Genomic DNA, 23,868 nt, shown 5'->3' with positions numbered 1-23,868 from the left:
TTCCATCTTGCTAAATTAAATGCAGAATATTAATTTTTCTATAGATACCTATTCAACCATACTGAAAATGTTATAGAATCATTTTTTTAGACGATTTGTTGACACTGTACCTTTTTTGAATAACAGGTGGAGGTGAAGACAGGAGAAGAAGACGAAGAGGTGCTATACAGCCATCTGGCGAAGCTGTACCGCTTCGATACCCGCGAATGGAAAGAGTGCGGAGTGGGAGACGTCAAGCTTCTCAAACATCGACTTACCAGCAAACTCAGGTTGCTTTATCTTCTTATCTAGTTATACCCTGCGTAACTGGTTGCTGTCAATTGAAACCTTTTGTGTTGTTTCTACTGTCATAGCCGTCAGTCATTTGAATTGAGAGGATTAGTAATCAAATCTAGGATCACTTTACTGTTTATTCCTGGTTTCCCGAACGTTTAAAATAGCTATATTGTTGGTCTATTCCAACTACCTAACACCGTAACAACTTTCTGTTATTTTTCTGGATTCGAGATAACAACTTTCTGTTATTTTTCTGGGTTCGAGATAACAACTTTGTGTTATGTATATTTTTTAACGGTGTTCGAGGGTTATCTAAATTGCCAAATTGACACCCGTCTTAATAAAATTGCTAAATAATCGCCACTGAAGCATGTTGATTGGTTGTCTAACCTTAAAAATTATGACATGTGCAATGCGCAGTATGTGGTTTGATGTGTATCTGCTGAAATAACAAATCTAAACAGAGGCATTGTTCACCATAGATAAATATTGTATGTTTATTTTCATATTGAATATTTATGAAGAGAATAGAATATAATAATTAGCAACAATGAAGTCAATAATGATGTATTTGCAGGGTTGTGATGAGGCGTAATCCTACACTCAAAATCTCCCTGAACCACGCCCTGACTGCTGACGTGGTCTACACAGCGAAAGACACCAAGACGTGGCTTTTCCACGCCAACGACTTCAGCTCGGAGGAGATAACACCGCAGCGCTTCTGTCTGCGTTTTAAGACTCCGGAAATCGCTAACGAATTCAAAGAGGCTGTCGAGTCAGCCAGAGAACAATCCGATGCGCCACCACAGAAAGAACCCGAAGTTAATCTCCCCGAGTCCGTGTTTAATCTCAGTTCCGATTCGGACTTTAATAAAACCTCTGACAGCCAAGTAACGTTGGGCGCGTTCAAGTTCGCTACTCCCAAAGGCTTGGAGTTTGCTTTCGGCGATGCGGCCGGGGCACAGAAAGACACCCAACAGTTGCCCAACGGACAGTTCAAGTTTACCTTCAATCCGAAGACTCCTGTGACTCCCGCAGCCAAAGAAGATCAAGGACATGAAAGCGGTGATGAGCATTACGCTTCCGATAACGAGGGCGACCATCTAGTGTTTGAACCCGTTGTGCCGCTACCTGATGAGGTATGTTTGCATTTAATTTTAACAACCTCAAAGTTCCACCATTTCCCTCGGTCTACGACTTTACATGTCGGCTTGTCGATCACTTTTGTGGCATCACTTCAGGGTTGGCCGCGATGACGGAATCCATCTGACTGCCTCATGGGCACAGAGTACATCAGTGGCGAAGGGTGGAGGTAGGCTGTGGAGATTTGACATAAACACACACTAAACTTTATCTTGTTTTGATTGAACTTCATGCTTTGAAAAACGTTTAATTATTACAGTAGAATCTCGATATATCAGATTAATGCGGGTGAGGGGGTGTCCGTTAAATCCAAAATATAAAAACAAACAAAATCTTGTGTATTCGTCTTCGGATGATATATCCAGACACACCCGTTGTGGAGTGACGTTGATGTTCGATATCGACACGCATGCTTTCGGTAATCTTGCTTTGAAAAAAGAATCAAGTTTTGTTTGCACTTTTGAAGTCTGCCGTTTTTGTACAATCAACTCTCTAAAGTTACGAAAATGCGTGTAATATAGTTGAATTTAGTTATCCGACGAATAGCCAATAAATGTTATTAGACACTTGGATTTAAATAATATGTAAACATTAACAGAGCGTTTTTAACAATTTTCACATTTGACATCGAGGTTTTAATGTAATTGTTTTAAGGAACCTTTTACAATATAATATATTATTATACCAGAGCGTTGGAGCAGGAGCGGAGCCGGAGTTCCGAAAATTTTTAGTGCTTCACTGCTCCGAATGTTTTTTATATTATTATTAAATTTTCGTCTTAAGGCTACACTTCAGCTGGGGCACGGTCTAAAACGATCGTGACTATGCGACGCGAAGATTGTGCAAACGACGCATGCAGAACAAAACATAATTTGACATTCAACATCCGTCCATTTAATGTTATGTTTATTATTATATTAGTAGTAATAATAATAATAGATATATTCATTGACATGTTTTCTTTTTCAAGTAAATGGGTAACGTTTTTTAGTCATCTTTACACGATTTCATAATTAATTCCCCCGACGCCATCACAAAACAAATTGACATGTTCACAGCTCGACTTTTGCTCTCCGATTGGCAGCGACCAAAATTTCGTTGTACCTATAGTTGAAAATTATTTGCCGTTTCACTGAAGTATACTCTTGAGGGGGGACATGCTCAGCGTAGGTCAAAATGGAGCTTTTATTGCATTTTGCAAAGCATGATCCTGGACATTCCTTAAACGTTGTAGATAATCTATTTCATAATTTTGAAGCCTTATTATCCTTTATATTTATTTTAAATATTTGATGACTGCATGAAGTATTTTTATTACATAAAATAGTATTCTTTTAAACCTCTCGCTCTAATGTTTTAGAATATAGTCATATTTCAGTACATAAATGTGCAGTGGTTTTAAGATTTTTTACATTTATTAATTTTTAAACGCATTTATAAAACCATTAGTATAATTTATATCGACATTATTAATTATTATAGTGAAATATTTCCCAAATTTGACAAGAATTAGGCATTTTATTATTCCAAAAATCGGCAAGAAATGGGCAGGATTAACACATTTGAAGATAATTCTAAAGATATTAATTATAAGCTATGTATTTGACCATTCAAGTGTGATAAACATCCTACGAATAATGATTGCTTTATAATAATTATTGACCTAAGAATAAGGTAGTGTTTTTTTGAAATACGCCATTTCTTTTGGCATTCCCCAGTGGTTAAGATACAACATACGGCCGTATCCATAAATTGACAAACTGTAATTGAAGTAGGGAGTAAAATGATGTTAACGTGCGTATTTGAACATGTACTGTTTAAAAAAAAAAATAAAAAAAATTTCGGTTAGGTACATGTTCAAACATTCCATTCCAACCCTCTGTATTATACGGAACGTATTTAATAACTTTTTAAACTTTTTCAGTACAATAGTGTGACTGTTTTGTTCATGTTATGTCATTTGACTTCAAAATAATGTTTTTGAAATTGGAACTACGCAGAAGACCTGTGTGCTTTCAACTTTAAAATTTGTAAAATGTAAAATTGTATATGTATTATTATACGATAATGAATCTCCACCAAGAATTCAGAGGTAGTGATAATCTTTGGTTCAATTAATCAAATAGGAAATAACATTGAAGCGATTCAAATTACATAATTACGTAGTTGTGAATTCTGTCCCCCATTGCGCTGACGACATAATATTAACGTTTTGCGGTGTGTTCAGGTGGAAGTGAAAACTGGCGAGGAAGAGGAGGTGGTGCTGTACAGCCACCGCGCCAAGCTGTACCGCTTCGACACGGGCGAGTGGAAGGAATGCGGAGTCGGCGACATCAAGATCCTTAAGCATCCGGATACCGGCAAGATCAGGTCTGCATTGCTTCTCTTATTGCTTGCCTTTATTATTAAAGAGTTCACTTTGGTACAATGTGTATTTCTTTGTGCGTTTCATTCATTCATGCCGGTGCCGATGTCCAGTCAGTATCCCCTCGTTCGATTGCCTCTTCTTTAACAACATGAGGGCATTAATTATAAATTTTAAAAAAAATGGTGGCCATCTGTTGATGTCTTGCTATAGTTACTTGCTGTTATTGGCGATTTTATTTGATTGTTGATCTATATCAGTGATTCACAAAGTGAGCGCTGAGAATTCAACGTACTTAAGTTCCAATCAGGCCACACACTTGCTAGGACCAGCCCTGATTACAAAATAAATGCAAAATAAAAAGAGGTGGTAAACCAAACAGTTTGGGAAACTTTACAATACCTATAAATAAATACGTTATCGTTCTTCACAAAAAACAGCCAACTGCAGGTGCGCAATTTCAAATACCGTAAATGGAACAACTCAGCTCTTTATATAAAATTTAAGTATAAGTAAATAATAAAAGGGAAGCTAAAATAGTGTATTATAAAAAAAAAGAAGTGTATTTTTGGAATTGCTAAATATAGTAAAAAATTGTTTAATGATTACGTTTTTTCTCTTTCCTGAACAATTTGCCCAAATGGAGTTAGCTGGTTTGCAGATTAAGCAGTCGATATGGGATCAATAGCCATTTTTATTATTCAGGAAACACACTAAAAATAATCATAAAATAAAATTTTGCACCTGAATTATCATTTTGTGGGGGTTACTGCCAAAAGTTGGTAAGTCTCAAAATCTTCTAAACCAAATCAAAAGATTCTAAACAATGGTTGTTCAATCGATGACTGTAGTCTCTCAGTAGATAACTAACCGGTGTATGTGATGTATTTATCCTTTTCAGAGTTCTGATGAGACGCACTCCCACTTTGAAGATCTGCCTGAACCATGCCCTCACTCCGGACATCAGTTACACCAACAAAGATCATCGCTCTTTTGTGTTTTCCGCTAACGACTACAGCTCAGGCGAGATTGTCCCCACAAACTTCTGTGTCAGATTCCGGGCAGACACGGCTGCCAACGAGTTCCTCGCCGCTATAGAAACTGCCAGAAGCTCTTCTCCTAAGAATGAAACGCCGGAAGACGAAATTGTTGTCGTCAGCGAGAGTGTAGTGTCAGAAGAAGACAAAGCATTCGCTCGCACTCTACAATTGCCAGAAAAATTCTTTGCGTACCGCCAGAGAGAACCGTGTCCAGGATGTATAGGTTGCGAAGCGGACTCGGACGCAGAGAACCCCCCCGAGGAGCCGGTAGCTGTGACACCCGTAGTAACCCGAGAATCGCCAGTCTCAATATTCTCCGGACAAAAGTCGATATTTGGCGGCGGCGAGGGAAATATTTTTGGGACGAAACACACCGTCGGGCAAACTGTTCCATTATCTGGAATCGGAGCACCACCGACAACGAAAGTATTCCAATTACCTCCATTCGGTTCGTCAACCTTTGGTAGCACTCCTCAGACAGTTTTCGGCAGTGCTAGTCCGTTTGCCGCTAAACCGATTATTGCCAGCACTTTCGGTGCGACGCCTCTCAGTGTTAACGTTTTCGGCTCGGGAGATAGTAATTCTCTGTGGAATCCGAGCCCCGCCCTCAAAGTAACAAGTGAGCCAAAATCGTTGAATGATCCCAAACCGTTAATTGACAACAAATTGGCGAGTGTGACTAAATCGGGTGCTGTGTTGTTTGGAAAGTCTCCTCTGGTGACTCCGAGTGCGAAACCTGCTCCTCCGCCTGCATTTGCTCTGAATGCCGGTGCCACTGTTGACTTCTCTGCGTTAGCCAAGATGCAGCCTAATCCGTTCGGTTAGTGATTGTAACGTCTTATTGTTAATTACAGTCGAATTTGGTTATTACGAGGAAGATGGGACCTACAGAATTTGCTTGTTATAAGCATTACTCGTTATATGAGAGAATAGGTATTTTTAAATGAGCAGTCACGTCACACAAAAAGTCACAATTCAAACAAAAATACACAATTAGAATTTTTAGCTCGTATTACGAGTATGAGTCAGAATTATCTGAAATAATAATTATTTAGTTAACACGGCTAAAATTTTTATTAATAATATTGTTATAACGTTATTTTGAACATTGTTCCTTATTTTCGCCTGTCAAGAGTGTTTTTACAGTTTTTACAGAGTGTCAAAGGTTACATTATATTTATTTAAATTTTATGAAATGCATTGGCAAACTCTATTTGCTATACTGATTTATGAAATTAGTGATTTTTTTTCATTGCAAGTGGAGATTGCTAGTTTTCTCCGGGTAAGCTCTTGTAACATAGAGCCGAATTTTTACATGAAATTTCAACCATATCCGTGGATACTTTTTCAATGATGTCGGCGAAAACACCAATTAGGTACTTAGACACTTCACTATCAGAAAATGTTTTTAAACGATTGACACATTTTATGAAAATTTTTGACGATATTTTTGCTCGATATATCGATATTCAGCTCGTTATAAAAGTGAATAAATGTATGGAGAAAATCATAAACTAAAATGTCAACGAATGTTTCCTCATTACATCCGAGATCTCGCTATCTCCGTGATCATAATAACCGAGTTCGACTGTATTTCTTTTTGTTTTAATTTCTCTAGCGAAGTTAGAGGACCGCCAAATTCATTTTGAATTTTGGAATTAATGAATATTTCCATTTATAATGAACCTCAAACAAAAATTCCTCTGTAGACATTCGTGATCCTTTTTATTTTATTTAGAATATACATATTATCTGCACATACAGGGGGTTTTTTTCAACACCTTTGTGTATAACTCATTCTATTTATTTACAGCGACCACTGAAACGAATGGCCCCTTCACGTGGGCGGGGGCGGGCACACCTCTCTTCGGTGCGAAGCCTGTCAAGACGGGTAATGACTCCTCACTGAAATTTGACGACAGCGAGGCTAAGGACAGCAGCGCTACCGGGGATGACGGAGAATATGATCCATACTACGCTCCCGTCATCTCCATGCCTGATGAAATCGACGTAGTCACCGGAGAGGAAGACGAGGTCAGTACCAATTATATTTTTTGCTGTGTAATGCATTTTGTGCAAAAGCCTTGTTAAATATTTCTTCTTGATTAGTGACGGGCAATACATTGAGAGTATCGACAGCCTTAAATACCTGGGGCGCACATCACGGGAGATGGCACATTCCAAAGAGAGCTTGCTTTCGACTGTACTCGATTAAAACCGAATGCCGCCTATTCGATACTTGTATTCCATTGGTGCTGCTTTACAGTAGTGAGTCATTGCAACTTACGAAGGCTAACAGCAACCGTATACTGAGCTTCGAGAATAGATGTTTCCGGCGAATATTGGGTATGCAGTGATTATAACTTATGAGATAAGACAGCTGACCAAGCACCCTTTCATCACGCTAAGAGTGAAGAGCCGACGCACTACAGTTGTCTCAAGAAAATTTTTACCTGGCTTATTCTTCAAGCCAACCAAATTCCTGCGTCCTGGAAGACAGCTAAATACCATCCACAGCATTGACGAAGGGTGGAGATAGGCTTTTAAGATTCGTCATAAATAGTGCACACTAAACTTTGTCAGTCATACTTATTTGTTTTCATTGAACTAAGAATACAATTTGCAAATTTTTAAGATTTATTTCTACACTGACACGTGTACAAATCTGCAGTCATCTCGTTGGTGTTCATTCTATATTCGTGACATCTTGTATTGGCTACTTTTTTGTTTAGAAGCCTTTTGAATGATATTCTTATTTATTTGACTTGGTTTTTCAGGAAGTGGAGCTTTCAGACAGATGTAAACTCTTCCGGTTCACGGATTCAGAATGGAAGGAGAGGGCCCGCGGAATCATCAAAATTCTGAAGCACCGAACCAGCCCCCTCTATCGACTGCTCATGAGACAAGACCAGGTGAGATTCCTAGCATAGTCATTGATCACTGAGTAAAGAAGTCTTTCCTCATGTTTTCTTACTTCAAATGTCAACCTAGAGTTATGGAGATCGTATTTGGATAAATAATGAGTTTTTGATTGTATTTCATTCACTCGTTACACCATGTCTGATCCTAATAGGATCTTACGGCCCACGTCAGCCACTTGCTCAACCTATTAGGTCCATACTCTGATTCCCAACACAAATTGAAAAACAATATGTGTATTTATCAGACCCAGGATTCGAACCTGGGACCCACAGCGTTATAAGCCGATGCGTAAGACGCTCGTGGCGTGGGCGTTGTATTTACTAGTATATTATTATTGTTTCGTATTATTATTGTCTGTTAAAATAATTAATAAAAGCAGGCTACATACTATCATTATAAAGGCAAATGTCAAACTGACAGAATTGACAGGATGAAATACGGAAGCTCATGCCTTCAAGTAATCGTCGTTGAGTTGGATTGGGTTCTAATTGGGGTTCTAATTGATTAAAATTTTGGTCTATTCTGTTTTGAGTATTTGTTTGCGATCTGGGTTTCGCCTTTCCGCATCTTCAGGAATTATGCGCACTCACCAATGGCAAATGCCCACTGACACAGAATACAGTTAATTCTTGTTTATATAGTGTTGGAAACTTTAAAAAACTAAGTAAATGCTGACTCAATAAAATTAGGGGACATGTTTCACTAAAATACCTATCTGTTAAATTAAAACAGATACCCTCAGTCAATAGTATTTCTAATTTGCCCACGATTTAACGATGAAATTGAAAATGACATTTCTCATTAGGTCCAGACTGTTAATGGGACTCTTTAGGATGGCTCATATAATTTCGGTATAATTGACTTATGTGTGTTTATTGTTACATTGTATAGGTGCACAAGTGTGTGTTGAACCAGCGGATTACTGTAGAAATGCAGCTGCAGCCGATGGCGAAGTCGAAGAACGCTTTGGTGTGGGCGGGACTTAATTACACCAGTGACCACCCCCAGGGCACGCCCGAGCAGCTGGCCGTACGGTTCTCAACGGAAGATGCTGCGACCGCCTTCAGCAACAAGTTCAATGATGTGCAGCAGGTATGCATGCTTACTTCACCTATTCTAGCAGTCGTCTTTACTGTTAACGCGAAAAAAAAGTGACAACAGATGAATAGGTACACACCACTTGGCCCAACAACCCAGGGCGAGTCCTACCCTCCTTCAAGAACTTCCTTCATCTATCCTGGTCTCTATCTATCTGGTGTCCTCCAGGTCTGCGCCAGCCGCGTGTCTACCAAGTATAATGAATTCGGAGATACAATCTTCTTGGAAGAAGTTGTAAAGCTCCAGGTTATGCAGAATACACCATTATTCTCCTTCTAGCATCAATCCATATATCCTACGTATCACCTTCCTCTCGAATATATCGAGCACACGCCCATCGGCCTTAGTGAAAATCTAACACTCTGACTCGTAAATCAGTATTGGTTAGGTTAGGTTTTGTACATCTTAATGTGAGACGTTCGCTGATTATGTAGACCAAAGTAGCACCTGTTTGTCTAAAGGAGCTTCAATTTCATTTAATGTAGCTCCATATCGTTGGTTTAAACTGTGGAAAAACAACTTTGAAATTAATATGGTTGTCTATGGTTGTTTTTTTTTTACAGGCGATACTGAAGGGAGTAGAGGAAGTGCACCAAGACCAGGAGCAGTACGAGACTGAACAAGAGTACGATGACGATGCACATTACGAAGGAGAATATGATTATGTAAGATTATCGTGACGTCATTACGTATTCCTAGAAAATATAATAATATACAGTAAGTCGAATAAAACTCAAAATCATGCAATTTTTTAAATAATATGTGATAGTTTCAAACGATAAGTGAAAATAAAATGGACCTACATACATACATAATATAAGAACACTTGATTGATGAATGGTTAGATTTGGAATCCCCAGCAGCATTTCCACCAAGTAAAAGGGTTACCCTATCTTTAGACACATTAAAACCTGGCATAGATTTTTCTAGTTGGGATATTTTATATGTCAGATCTGGCATTTTTTCCAAAAAGCCCAGTTTCGTCCATATTAAAATTTTGTTGTGGCAGGTAATCCTCATTTTTATGATTTTGACTCTTGATGAAATTCATAGCTTCCTCTGTATCTGCACAACTCGGCAGCCTCACCTGTTACTTTGATGTTGTGTAGTTTATTACGGCTTTTAAATATTTGAAACCGTCCGTGGCTTGCAGTGAACATATTGGTATCAACACTAGGGAATGGGACGATTTGGCACCGCGAACTGGCCTCCGCCGATTGGCCTCCGGTAATTGGCCGCCGGTACAATCGGACACTGGCCCAATTGGACGCCGACCCAATTCGACGCCGACCCAATTGGCCTCAGGGAGGATTGGACGCCGCACAGTTGAATTAAATGCGCAAAGGAATAGACGTACGTTACGATTTGTTGGAGTAAATAAGCAAGTCAGTTTAATATGCTTCTATCTTTTCAGTAGTCGTACATTATACATTTTGCGCTTGACACATTTTTAATATAGATTGAGAATAATTATTATGCCTTATGATGTTTATTAAAAGAAAATAATTCTTCCCTCGTTAAAACTTAAAGATGTGCATAATCAATTAATTTATTGTCTATACATGGGTACTTATTTATATTTACAACAAATATTAAAAATAATGTTCGATGTTAGAATGAAAATTACATTATATTTCAGCGTTTTATCGACTTAATATTATAATAAAGCTTAAACATGTATATTATTATGCATAAATGCGTATTTTAAGATAGTATGAAATTACAAACAAAATATTAAGTAAGTTATCTGCTAAGTATAAATGTTTCAGTAGTTTGATTGATAAACTACTTAGGTACTGGGTGCCGGATGAAATCCCGAAGGCCGAAATCCCGAATGCTGAAATCCCAAATGGCTGAAATCCCGAAAAATAAAAAAATATAAACATTAATAATTGCGCAATCGTGAGCGCAATTTTTGTAAGAGAGACAAATCCCATTTTTGCGGAAAATGGATTTTTCCGATTGCGCAATTTTTTTCAGGAGAGACCATTTTGTGTCTCTTGCGAAAATTGCGCAATTCACGATTGCGCAATTATTGATGTTTGTATTTTACACTTTTTTTATATTTCCACAAAAAATGGGTTTTTGTGTCTCTTGCAAAAATTGCGCAATTATTGATGTTTGTATTTTTTTTTTTCGGGATTTCGGCTTTCGGGATTTCGTCCGGCACCCAGTACCTAAGTAGTTTTTAATCAAACTACTGAAACATTTATACTTAGCAGATAACTTACTTAATATTTTGTTTGTAATTTCATACTATCTTAAAATACGCATTTATGCATAATAATATACATGTTTAAGCTTTATTATAATATTAAGTCGATAAAACGCTGAAATATAATGTAATTTTCATTCTAACATCGAACATTATTTTTAATATTTGTTGTAAATATAAATAAGTACCCATGTACAGACAATAAATTAATTGATTATGCACATCTTTAAGTTTTAACGAGGGAAGAATTATTTTCTTTTAATAAACATCATAAGGCATAATAATTATTCTCAATCTATATTAAAAATGTGTCAAGCGCGAAATGTATAAGTTACGGCTACTGAGAAGATAGAAGCATATTAAACTGACTTGCTTATTTACTCCAACAAATCGTAACGTACGTCTATTCCTTTGCGCATTTAATTCAACTGTGCGGCGTCCAATCCTCCCGGAGGCCAATTGGGCCGGCCTCTGATTGTACCGGCGGCCAATTACCGGAGGCCAGTTCGCGGTGCCAAATCGTCCTAGACCCTCAACACTATCATCATTTTTACACTTTGTTGTCAAAACGACTCAACGCTTTATCCTGTATGATTATAAGGCTTATTGGAATTTGTTGCTGCTGCATATCTTCCATCCATATAACCAATATTTTTTCCATTTCTTCTATTATTATTGCTCTTTTCTTGGTAAATTACCTATCGTAGATTGCATTACTACTAATTTTTTTACATGATCAATAATATATATATATAACATAATATTTTATGTAAGCAGAAAAACAAATTGCAGCAAAAAAAAAACATAATTTTAAAAAATCGCGTAAGTACGAATTCACATAAGTTGAATTCGCCTAAGTCGACGACTTACTGTATTAAAAATCAATGTCTTCTCTTGATTACGCTTGCGATTAACACAATCTTGCATCTTCTCGAAGTACAATTTTGAAGACTGCGTGGTCGCATCTCTCACACCACCTCACTATTCTTTCCATCTCCTTGGATGACATAAAGAAGCTTTTCGTAGATTTTAAACATAATTGAACGTCCATGCAATGGGTGTCTTTCATCACAAATTGGCTGTGCGGCGGCTACTTCTCGCGGTGCTATTCCAGCCAGAATGAGTACTCTTGCCACAGGCGTAGGTTTTAATCATCCTGTTAGTATGTGGCAGGTTTCATACGGGGACATATCCACCTTTTCCATACGGCGTCAATGCCTCCATACAGGACACACCACCAGGCATTCATCATTAAATCTCTAATTCACCCACCATTAACTCACCAGGCCAATCATTAAATCTCAATTCATTGAATATAAAATAGTAGAAAATTAAATACATAATATGCATTGCCAGCATTTTAAAGCAAAAGTTTTATTTTATCTATTTGTATCAGGGAGAGGAGGAAGAAGACGAGGACGAGGAAGGAGAGTTGAGCATCGTGTGGAGTTGCGATGCGGTGGTAGATGGGAGCGAAGCTAAATTAAACCTGCTGTCGTCCGGGGAGGGTAGTGGCCGCCTTCAACTCCTGTCAACGGCCGACAACCAGATCATTAAAGACTTGCCCGTCACGCCCGGGGACTCTGTTCAAGTAAGGATGCCTTTATACCCTCTTATAGATCCTTATAAATCCTATTTCTCAGCAAACATTAGTCCAGTGTTTTCAGATCGCAAGAAAATTTTCTTTTTATTTTAGTGTGTAAGCATATTCCTTACCAGTGGCGAACGGGTGTATCGATTGTGGTTTGGTTTAGGCAGAGCTTAATGAATTTTAAAATACTAACTACTTAACACCATTTTGTAATGTGTATTAAAGAAAACAAATATGTATGACTGCAAAAGTGTGCATTATTTTCGTCGGATCAGCCTATACTATGGCTAAATAGGGTTTAATTGAATTTTAATAACTAACCAGCACCATCTGCAAATTGTATTCGTAGTTAAATGAAAACGAATAAGTATGACTGATAAAGATTAGTGTGCACTATTTATGTTGGATCTTAAGAACCTATTTTCATTCATCGCCACTGTTCTTTACCTTTCAAGTGATGTTTCATTCACTGCTCTAATCGAAGTAAGTGCGGAGTCTGTATTGTGAACACAGAGATTACCTCGCTATCTGTATCGAAATGTGGGAAGTTTTACACAAAATAAATCAAAGGAACATCGAAAAACCAAGTATCTATTGAAAGTTGCTTTAATTTTTTTTGTAATGATGTTCCATTAAATTCAAGTTTGCTTATACAACGTTCTGATTGGAATCGCTTCCAGTTTTAGTGCAGAGACTAATGAGACTTGATTAATTAATTTCAGTTCGAAGGCGGAGAATGCGTGGTTCGAGTGGCCGGTGAGAAGATGAACGCGACTCTGCCGTCTGAATCAGAAGCTGTCGTATTCCACGCTTCCTTCGAGGTTATTATTTGTTTATCTAACTCTGATATATCATTGTTTTTATACATGATCCTTTACTTAGTAGGTAATAAGGTTTGTACCTTCTTTTATTGTATTAAATTACTATATAAATGATCAATTAAGGCGATACTTCAGTGAAACGGCAAATAATTTTCAAATATAGGCGCGACGAAATTTTGGACTCGCTGGCTACTCGGAGACCGAACGTCGAGGTGTGAATATGTCAATTAAGACGGGGGTCTTAATCCTTAAACTGTGTAAAGATGACTAAAAACGTTACCTATTTACTTTAAACAGAAAACATGTCAATGAATATATTATTATTGTTACTAATAGAACAATAAACAGAACATTATATGGACGCATGTTGGATTTATATCGCACCGTGAGTAAAAAACCAAGGTATTGATACACCCCTGTTACAGGCGGGCTTCTCCCAGTGTAAAATAATCATTTAGTAGCTCAAGTCGAAACGTAACCCTGACCTCTAGAAACGGCTTCATAAAACATCTAATCTGATTCCTTGCTCAACCACGTAAGTATTTTTTTATTTATAAGTAAGGGCCTTCGTCCGGTGTGTGAAAATCACATATTGGGCGGAGGTGTAATTAAGATAAATTTAATTTAATTTAAAAAGTATAAATGATGATGGATGAAAGCGATAATTTTAAGACTAAATATAAGTATTTAAATATAATAAATTTTGCCGCGCATTGTGCGTGAAATCCTCGCGCGCCGGCGCCAGGGTCAGGCTCGTGATTCGCCGAATCAAAGATCACGCGATAAAATTTGGCCAATCACGAGAGTCCTTTTTGCTGGACGGCGTCGGTACGCGAAATTTAAAAAGAAAAAAAAATTAGTAAGCGTCCCCTTTCCGACATATACGGACCTGCGTAACTAATTGCAAAACCTAAACATGTAAAGAAAGTGTAAAATATAAGGATTACCAAGTTACACGAGACAGACGTGGTTTTATTTAATTCCACCCTCAAATATATCGTACTTTTTTTTTTGTGAATCCGGGGTTCGATGGACACCTGAGCTAGCCGCTGGAACCCCGGGGATCTTAGTATCTGCAAATTTTTCAATTTCTAGGTTAAATGCAAAACAACTGCAAAAGTCGTGAACTTGATAATGTAAAAGTGAAGTAACTGAAAGAACATGCAATATAATATAGATATAAACCAAATATTATGGTAGATAATCAAATAAAAAAAAAGCAAATATAGAAACTCTTTGTCCTAACAAAACGAAGACTTCAAACCCTAATATATCCAAAATATGTCTTTTGCAGATGCCTTGGTTTTACACTCACGGTGCGATATGACAAATTATATTTCTTTCGGTATGCGTAATTTGCACCCGCGACCCGCAATCCGCGCATCGCCTAGCCACAATCTTTTTAGACCATGCCTCAACTGAGGTATAGCCTTAGCTGTATTCGTTGTCAGTGTGTATTTGCCATTGGTGAGTGCGCATAGTGCCTGACGATACCAAAAGATGAAACCCGGGTCGCAAAATATTACTCAAATGAAATAGTACAAAACTTAAATCAATTAGAATTTAAATTCAAAGGATGTTATTTATTTTTAACGGCGTGCAAATTGCCTTGGGTCAGAATAAATTACGATTCTGTTTTATAGGTTTTTTTTTTAAACAGGTTCTGATTATGTCAAAGTTTCTGCGCAGCTATTTGTAAGAGTTAGCACTTTTGCACGTTTCAATTATTTTCATTGGTCCAAATTAACACGGAAGCCGTTCCATACATAAGGCGATTATCAGCGGCTATCGACAATTATCTACAATAATTGGTAAATTCGTAATACGGTGAAAATTTAAGTTCGTAGACATGCATGTGAAATACTTCTCTATTCGGTCAAATTCGGGTATTTATGTTTTTTTCCACCCGAACCTCGGAATGCTCGAAATTTTGATTGAAACGTCAAACATAAACCTACAATTTTATTAGTCATGTCATTGCAGCATGTAGTAAAACAAATATTACGTTACAACTAGTCACTCGATATTTGACAGATCGCGGGGATCTATAAATTAAGGTGGCGTACTTAATAATATGTAATTGACTTACTCTATCCCGCTCTAAAAGTTAACACACCCAAGAGAGGAACTGTAAAAAAATAGCGCTTTTTGACAGTTCAGACGGATAATTTATTGTAATAGTTAACTGCTTGAATACAATATAAAGTGATAAATGTGATATATTTATCACATTTAGCTCTTTTTGAATGTTAAGATAAATGTTAGAATGCCTCGCTGATGGGGAATTCGATTATTAATTTAATGGTGTAGATTTAGTATCATTAAATATTACTGTCACCTGTTCATTTCCATGAACATTAACAATTTAATGTTAGTACGATTGTTATGAGTTTGTGATGTCTAAATATATCTATTCTTTTTCTTTTCCAGGAGATATTATCATGAGAACTGTTCCCGTAGTGACCAAAGAGGCCGTGTCAAACCTGCGAATCTTCTATCTTCAAATAGGGTGGTCCATCCCTGGTTCGGATCATCTGATACTGAATCACTTGAAATCCCAAATACATCATAATATACAACTGTACACTTTATCTATTGGAAAAAATACATTTATCACGAGTGTGAAGATCTGATCATACTGAATTGTATTAGGAAAAAAATGTTGCATTACCGTGCTGCGACACCGTTTGAACTGGAGAGACAGCGATGTGTCACTTTGAGTTAATTATCGTACTAAACCAAAGACGTTGAAGGAAGTCATCTATTAGCATGAGCTTACTACTTGAATATATTGCATTTTATGTCGCATTGCGGATTTGTTTGTAATTTATCTGTCAAAAACCGTGTAACCATTTTTCTACATGATTTAAAATTCACTGAAACAGTCAATATTGCTGTAAATTAATTTTAATTCGGCATCGTAATGACGATTTTGAATTATGTATGGTACTGGCCATACAATAAAGTGACAGATTTAATTCTATACGTATTTCCTGATACGCATCGGTTAAATGTAAATTTTCTTGTGTTTGGGCTCTTCTCGAAAGTAGAGAATAATGAAATGCGTTTCTTTGACCATATTCATGCACTTGCCGAATCCGTGTAATTTTAAATTTAAATGACATAACATGACGATACACGATGGTGAATGAGATGATACAGCCCATTTTAAACAATAACGATGGATGGATCGTCAAATGGCTACCCAATAATAAATCGAATCATAATAATTGACGCTGTTAGTTTGAAAGTTGGAAGATTCCGTTCACGGCGATTTTGAGATAATCGTATAAAACTGTCGGTACCCATTTAGGACTGCGAATTGAATATTTTGTTTTTGTAAATGCGAATTGCAAAATAAAATGACCTCAATTAATAAAAAATTATCTTTAAAGTTGGTCATAAAATATATAAAATTAAATATAAACAAAATTTTGAAAGAACCTTAATTTCGGTCAATTCAACTTGGTTGAAATATGGCTATTAATCGACTTCCAACTGTCATTCTGATAAAAAAAATCGCCACATGAGAACCGGCATCAGGCTCCCCCTTGTTAAAATAAACAATTTGATCATAACACGGTTATATGCTATTCAAATGAGTCATTGTATTGGGCATGAATTTATGCAATTTTTTTAACACGGTTTTTTATAATGTTAACTATGTAATTAGCTGCGTGTATACCCGCCATGGCCACGGGTCTATCACGAATAGACACGATTCTGGGATAGATAATATTTCTCAATAGTCAAATATGTTTTAAATCTACAGACTGGTCAAACGTAAGTCGATAGGTGTTTTAGTTTTCACACCATTATCAGGACTCTAATTCTAAACGGTCGGTCAATGCAGGGAAATTACCAGAGTGCGTCAGCTATATGAGTCCACAACTGTCTTTTTTACGATAGACATTTAAAGTGGGCGGTATCAGCAAAGAATCATTGCGGTTTCATCCAATTAAAAACACTAATAGAAAGTTTTACTGAAATATACGAATAAATTGAATGAGTATTCACAAAATAATACATCGTGTGTATGCATCATATGACAATAAAAGATAGGGTATCATACGGACACTAATATCTTTTTTTACAAAGCTTATATTATTATGTAATTTGTTCAGGACTAATTCCAGAATTCTCAATATTCATTTACGGTAATTTAGCTGCGCTAAATTAAATTACATAGTCTTCATTATTCCTCGGCCATATCCGCTCCTTAGTTGGAGCATATGGACACCACGCGGCGCCTCCAAAAATCCCTGTTGCATCTTGCATCGTTCCAGGTCATACCAGCATTCCGTAGTTCCGCCGTATACTCTGTAGATCTTCCAGGACGCCGGAATCCGGTTGGCTTGAAGAACAGGCAAGCCAGGTTCAGGTTCTCTTCTGGCATCCGAAGCAGGTGGCTGAGTCAGGTCCAACGTCGCCTCTTTACTCTCAACGTGATGAGAGGCTGCTCGGTGCGTTCTCTTATCTCCTCGTTACTCCTTAAATCATACCACCCTACCGCACACTCAGTATCCGTCGCAAACATCTGTTTTCGAAGCTCAGTATACGATTGCTCTGAGCCTTCGTAAGGTGCCACGATTCGCTACCGTAAGTCAGTACTGTCAGAATGCATGCGAATAGGCGGCATTTGGTTTTGACCGAGTAAAATCGTGAGTCTCAGATACTCCGCATCGAGTTGAATGTTGCTTCAGTCATTCCCATTTGGATAGCGAGCTATCTGCAAAATGCTATCTCCCATGATGTGTACCCCCAGATATTTGAAGCTGTCGACGCCCTCGATGTTTTGCCCGTTGCTAATCAGAGGGAAATCTGGATCATGACTGGTTCAATTGTACAAAACGTTGGTTTTCTTTTTAAACCGTAATTACATACATACATAGTAGCAATGATGAAATTATTCATTATAGTCTTGAAAATGTACTGAAAACTGAAATACCTATTGACTTATTTATCTGTAGGGATGTTTATTAATTTTTTTTTACAAATTCATTTTATTGAAGTATTCGGATTTGTAAAAAAAATAAAATTTATTCTGAACAGTATGTACCTACATTTATTATATAGATAATTATTAAAAAACAATTAGTATTATAAATTTGTTGTTTCAATTATGTTTTTCAAAACCTACACCAACCCATGTAAAAAAGTTGTCTCTAACCTTTTTAGCATCAACCCACTCGTCCAACAGGATTTTTTTTAAATAACCTGAAAATACATGGAAGTAGTAAAATAATATTAATATTTCATCGCCGTAGATGTCAATTCGGGAGCCAAGCGACAAATTTGGCGAAAGTAAAAGTACACAAAAGCATTTTAAAATCAACAAATATGCAGTGGTCAATGGATTTAAGCCACAAAATTCTTTTGATTACCACATACGTGTGCCAACTGTACATTTCAATATTCAGTGGTCAAGAGATATAACACATAACTTCTAAGATACTATTGTTTTTATTAGCACGTATTTTTGTTTATCCAGTACAAATCTTGCAATCGATTTTTAACTAACTTCCTGACTAGCTAGACATTTGAAACTTTTAGAATATATCAGAACATGATGCCAATGCATTCTCTGATACTTTTAGCCATCTTAAAGCAGAATTGAATTCATTTTCAGTTAATTCTGTTTTGTATGGAAAGTTATTTCAGAAAAATCCGTAAAAAGTAAAAGACTAATATTGGTTGCTAAGGGGGTGGTCCTAGCAATTAAATTATTAATATATACGTACGTTACTATGGAAATCAAAATGACATTTCAGTATTCTATATTTGTTTGTTTTTTATTTACGTCATATCAAGTACAAGTTTGAGCATATTCGTTGTTCTGGCAGAAGACACTAATTCGAAAAAATGACATATTGAGTTAGTACCAAAATGTTCCTTATTTCAAACTTTACCGTCTGGAAACCTTCTTAATAAATAAACAGTCTTTATTTTAAAGTCATCCTTTTTACGATTACTTAATAAACTCACATGATATTTCAAACTTTTTAACAACTTCAAAGTCAAATTACTCAAAACTAGTATTTTCCAGTTAGTGTGTTCTGCCAGAACAGAGACAAGCATAATAATTCAACAGAAAATTTAAAAACGTATATAAAAAGTTCTTTTTATCTTGTAATTATTTAGTTATTTGTACAATATAATAAAAAGATGACACCACAAAGTATATTCTATGCAGTGGCGGCTCGTCCATATGCACTGCGGAACTGCAGCACCCCCAAGCAAATTGAGAAAAATGTAATATTATATACATAAATATATGTATATTATATGAAAATATCAATATTATTTAGAAAAGATGACACCACAAAGTATATTCTATGCAGTGGCGGCTCGTCCATATGCACTGCGGAACTGCAGCACCCCCAAGCAAATTGAGAAAAATGTAATATTATATACATAAATATATGTATATTATATGAAAATATCAATATTATTTAGGCGTGTTAAGCTTGCCCACGCACCGATACATCCAATAATAATTATTATCATAACCGCGATGAAAGTGATGCATCGCATGATTTCATGCAGTACCATTTTTCGATAGAATATGCTCGAATGGGTTACGGGGGGCGCGGGAAGTGGGGCTCGCCGCTCAGAGCTTAGTCTGATACTGGCGCTTACACAGTAATTCTAATACGAAAATACTATTTTCGTGTTGCGAATGTTGTCGGGACAAAGACTCTGAGCTAGTAGCAACGCGCGGCGCGAGTCGCGACAGATGTCGAGAGCAACTAAAAAGTGATTGACCTTCTTTCAAGGAAAAAAGACAAAAGAATCAATTTTATAATCAAATAAAAACACTAATATTTAATTTTAATAATTTTGATATTAATAGTAAAATAATTTAATCACCCCCAGATATAATATCCACGAGCCGCCACTGATTCTATGTTCAAAGTTTCACCATTATATCTCTAAAAACAAAAAAGTTCAATGAAAAAATGTTACTTTTTTTGTCACACAAAATCTTTGCGCGCCTGTTTCTCAGCATTATGATTTTGTGGACTGACTCCCTTGACATCTACGGCGACGATTTACCTTTTAAAATAAATAATATCCTGAGCACAATATGCGGCTCAGCACTCATTAAATGTCAGATTTGTATTGTACTTGAATCAATTTAAAAAAAGGTTTTCATAATTTCAACGAAAACACAATTTACGAGGTGATATTTGCAGTTTTAATTTTACATAAATGTCGAAAAATGCATATTTTGCAGTTCTATAATTTTGCAATGGAAACGACGATATGTAAGTATATTTAAGTGTTTATACACAAAAACACACCACTTATAACGATGGATTCAGCTAAGCCCTCATGAGAGAACAATACCTCGTATACCACAAAATATGAGATGATAAAAACTCAGTCACTTAACACAACCGCTGACACATGTTAGCTCAGGGGTAGTCAACCTTTTTATACCTATCACTGCCCACTTTTGTATCTCTGTTAGTAGTAAAATTTTCTAACCGCCCACCGGTTCCACAGTAATGGTGATTTATAAAGTAGGTAAGTAACTTTACTTTATAAAATTTATAAAGCATATCGTCGTTGCGCCTTCAAAACCGGCTACGTGTATAAATTTCACAAAATTGATATATTCCGCCAAAAATTTTCAAATAATTCACCGCACCGTTCCCCAAAACCGGCTATGTGTACGTCAACTTCATTTATTAATAGAAGCATTTGAATATAAATGGCTATGTGGTGTAAATAATTTTTGCGCCTCAAAATCGGCTGTGTATTTTTCAAAACTTTACAGGTGAGGCTGAAAACAATGCAAATTACAATGCCTGTCGCCTACATCAAAATATTTTTTTAAGCAATTTCAGAATACCCTTTATTATATTCATCATATTTTTTTCTTGGTATAGAGCAGGGGTGGCCACTTCTCATTCAATAGGGCGTCCAGTTCGCCGACGATGCGCCTGGCATTGGGCGAATTGAGGTTATTGTAGCCCGCAACGTGCATCCACACGATTGATGTCCTCACCGCCCATGAAGTAGATTTGTAAAAATGTATGGGATTCGTTTGGCATTGGCAGCAATGAGCCTACTTTGTGGTACACTTGGCCTTTGATTTTGAACGTTGAATGGAATTGTTGACCATTGCCGCAGTATTGTGGACTATTTCTGTTGCTCCGAACGAAGTCATTTGGAAGCATGAATTGAATGTGCGAATGGACTTCAGGAACAGGTTTGAATCTGGAACCGTGCCGATGAGCAAGCCATTCAATGGTTCTGGTGGTGTCTCAATTTCTGGTAGTTGCACTTTTCCTGATGCGCAACACATCCCGGTTGACTCATGTTTGAATTTGAGCGCATGACAATGGGGACATTCATTGTCCATAGTACCAATTAGCACTTTCGGATGAGCGGAATATTCAATATCCGGTTCGTACTCGAATGCGAGACGAAGGAACGAAGCGAATGTAAATGCTCAATGTACTTGTTGGCGTTGTCGGTCATTTGCTCTGCGTGTATTAACTACGAACTGGCGCGCTTGGCTCCGTTCCAATTGTCGTTGTTGATTTCGTTCAGCTCGTGCCTCTTGTGATTGAGATGCACGCAATTGCGACATGCTCACACGCATATTTTCGCTATCTTTAAAGATTTATTATCTCTCTAGATTTGTTCGTCTGTTTTTTCTGCTCTACTATTTCGCATGTTTGTTGCTTTATTCGTTCGACGGCCCAAATGGGCCCCCTTGCGTCGAGCTGGCATTGTTCACTGTAACACACGCACACAAATAAATAAATTAAAATAAATCGTGCAAAATTTTGCGTTGTGATATGCCGAATGAAATGTCAAAATGACGCGACGCTTCTCGTGAATTCTTCTCGGACGTAGCGGCATCTGTCATTCAACAACATAAATAATTTCGTTCTGTTTGAAATATGAACGACGGTTAAATTTGTTCATGCAAAAATACTAAAATCGCGATTAAAAAATGGGAGGGTGAAAATTTGGGGTTATAAGTATTTTTTGATGCCAAATAAAAAAAAATGTCAAAAAAACAAAAGAAAAATTTTCTGGATGGTGATCCCTAATCACCTAACGGTATGAAATATACTTTACGACCTATTCTCATACCTAACAAATATACATTAAAAAATTCATAAAAATCGGTCGAACCGTTTCGGAGGAGTGCGACCACAAACACCGTGACACGAGATTTTTATGTATATAGAGATTATATCTTTTACTTCTAAAAAATATAAGTAGATACACATTAACTGTAATGTCGACATAGTTACACAATTTACCTGTATATCGAATATTAGAAATTTTGTAGTACTCAAGTAACTAAAAATTACTTGAATAATCATATCACATCAAATTGTATCGCACAGCTATGTATTTTAAAATGTAAATATCCCTGGAGGAAAATAGTTCCGCAGGCGACTTTTTTACTATTCGAGTAAATTTGTGGGTTGTGTTTTTCTCACTTAACTGCTCGACCCGCTACTCCGTGCCCCCCTCAGGCTAGAGCCCTGTCAGACCCCTCTTGTGGGAGCGATGCCTGCTGGTGTATAATGCAATGATAACTGATACAAGTGGGTATTGCTTCGTCATTTTTACATAAAGTAATAAACCCAACATGATTCCCAACCATAGCAGAAGCTCCATCAGTCGTTACCGATACTAGTTTATGAATAGGAAATCGAGTAGGATTAATATACAACTTAAATGCATTAAATATATCTTCTTTTTTGGACCCAATCGAATAAAAACGCATAGTTGCGCAATATCCGTGTAATCTACCGACTCGTCAAATTGTAAGGATAGGAATTTACATTTGTAGCGCGGGACCCCCGAATACTTTCTCCCTCGCACAGCGGCCGTCGCCTACAGTCAACGCGGGCGCCCCCACCACAGCGCGTTCCCACTATCGAGTCGTTCCCCACCGAAGTGCACCGGCCTTATCAGCTGGACGCAGTGTTGCCAACCGTACTATAATTATAGTATTTGTACTATAATTTTGGTCCGCGTACTATGTACGATATAAAATAGGTATAGTACGCCCAAAATACTATAATTTTGAAAATCGTACTATAATTTAATATAAAAGTACTATAATTTTGCATTTGCCATTTCGCAATCGAGTGGACTTCGAAAATTTGGAAATCTGCGGCCCGCGGCGAAATATTTTTCCTAAAAAAAACGAAGCCGACTATGAAAAATAGGGAACATGCGGCCCGCGGCGAAATATTTCTCCTAATAAAAATGAGCCGACTATGAAAAATTGGGAAAATTTTCATTTTCAACAGATGACAACGCGTACTATATTTTATCCCCAAATACTATAATTTTGGAGGCTCTGTACTATAATTCCACTTTCAAAATATGGCAACACTGTTTGACACATTGTTTTG

General features: G+C 37.0%; 1 protein-coding gene across 1 annotated transcript in view; it reads left to right on the top strand.

Annotated features, from left to right (window-relative positions):
• LOC147068997 (E3 SUMO-protein ligase RanBP2-like) overlaps positions 1-18,406 on the top strand; it is a 31,954-nt gene extending 13,548 nt beyond the window's left edge. The window contains exons 4-14 of the mRNA XM_085951185.1: positions 127-269; positions 854-1,415; positions 3,647-3,789; positions 4,686-5,644; positions 6,638-6,858; positions 7,602-7,736; positions 8,638-8,838; positions 9,408-9,509; positions 12,456-12,650; positions 13,373-13,471; positions 15,902-18,406. Of these exons, the coding sequence (XP_085807311.1) occupies positions 127-269; positions 854-1,415; positions 3,647-3,789; positions 4,686-5,644; positions 6,638-6,858; positions 7,602-7,736; positions 8,638-8,838; positions 9,408-9,509; positions 12,456-12,650; positions 13,373-13,471; positions 15,902-15,916 (2,775 nt within the window). The 3' untranslated portion in view covers positions 15,917-18,406. The remainder of the gene's footprint in view (positions 1-126; positions 270-853; positions 1,416-3,646; positions 3,790-4,685; positions 5,645-6,637; positions 6,859-7,601; positions 7,737-8,637; positions 8,839-9,407; positions 9,510-12,455; positions 12,651-13,372; positions 13,472-15,901) is intronic.
• Positions 18,407-23,868: the final 5,462 nt, after the last annotated feature.

The sequence above is a fragment of the Rhyacophila brunnea genome, unplaced genomic scaffold (genome assembly GCF_057557595.1).
Source record: "Rhyacophila brunnea isolate RB1 unplaced genomic scaffold, BYU_Rbru_1.0 scaffold_24, whole genome shotgun sequence".
In the NCBI taxonomy this organism is placed as follows: Eukaryota; Metazoa; Arthropoda; class Insecta; order Trichoptera; family Rhyacophilidae; genus Rhyacophila; species Rhyacophila brunnea.
The sequence above is the reverse complement of the archived record's forward strand: the minus strand, read 5'-3'. Positions and strand labels throughout refer to the sequence as shown.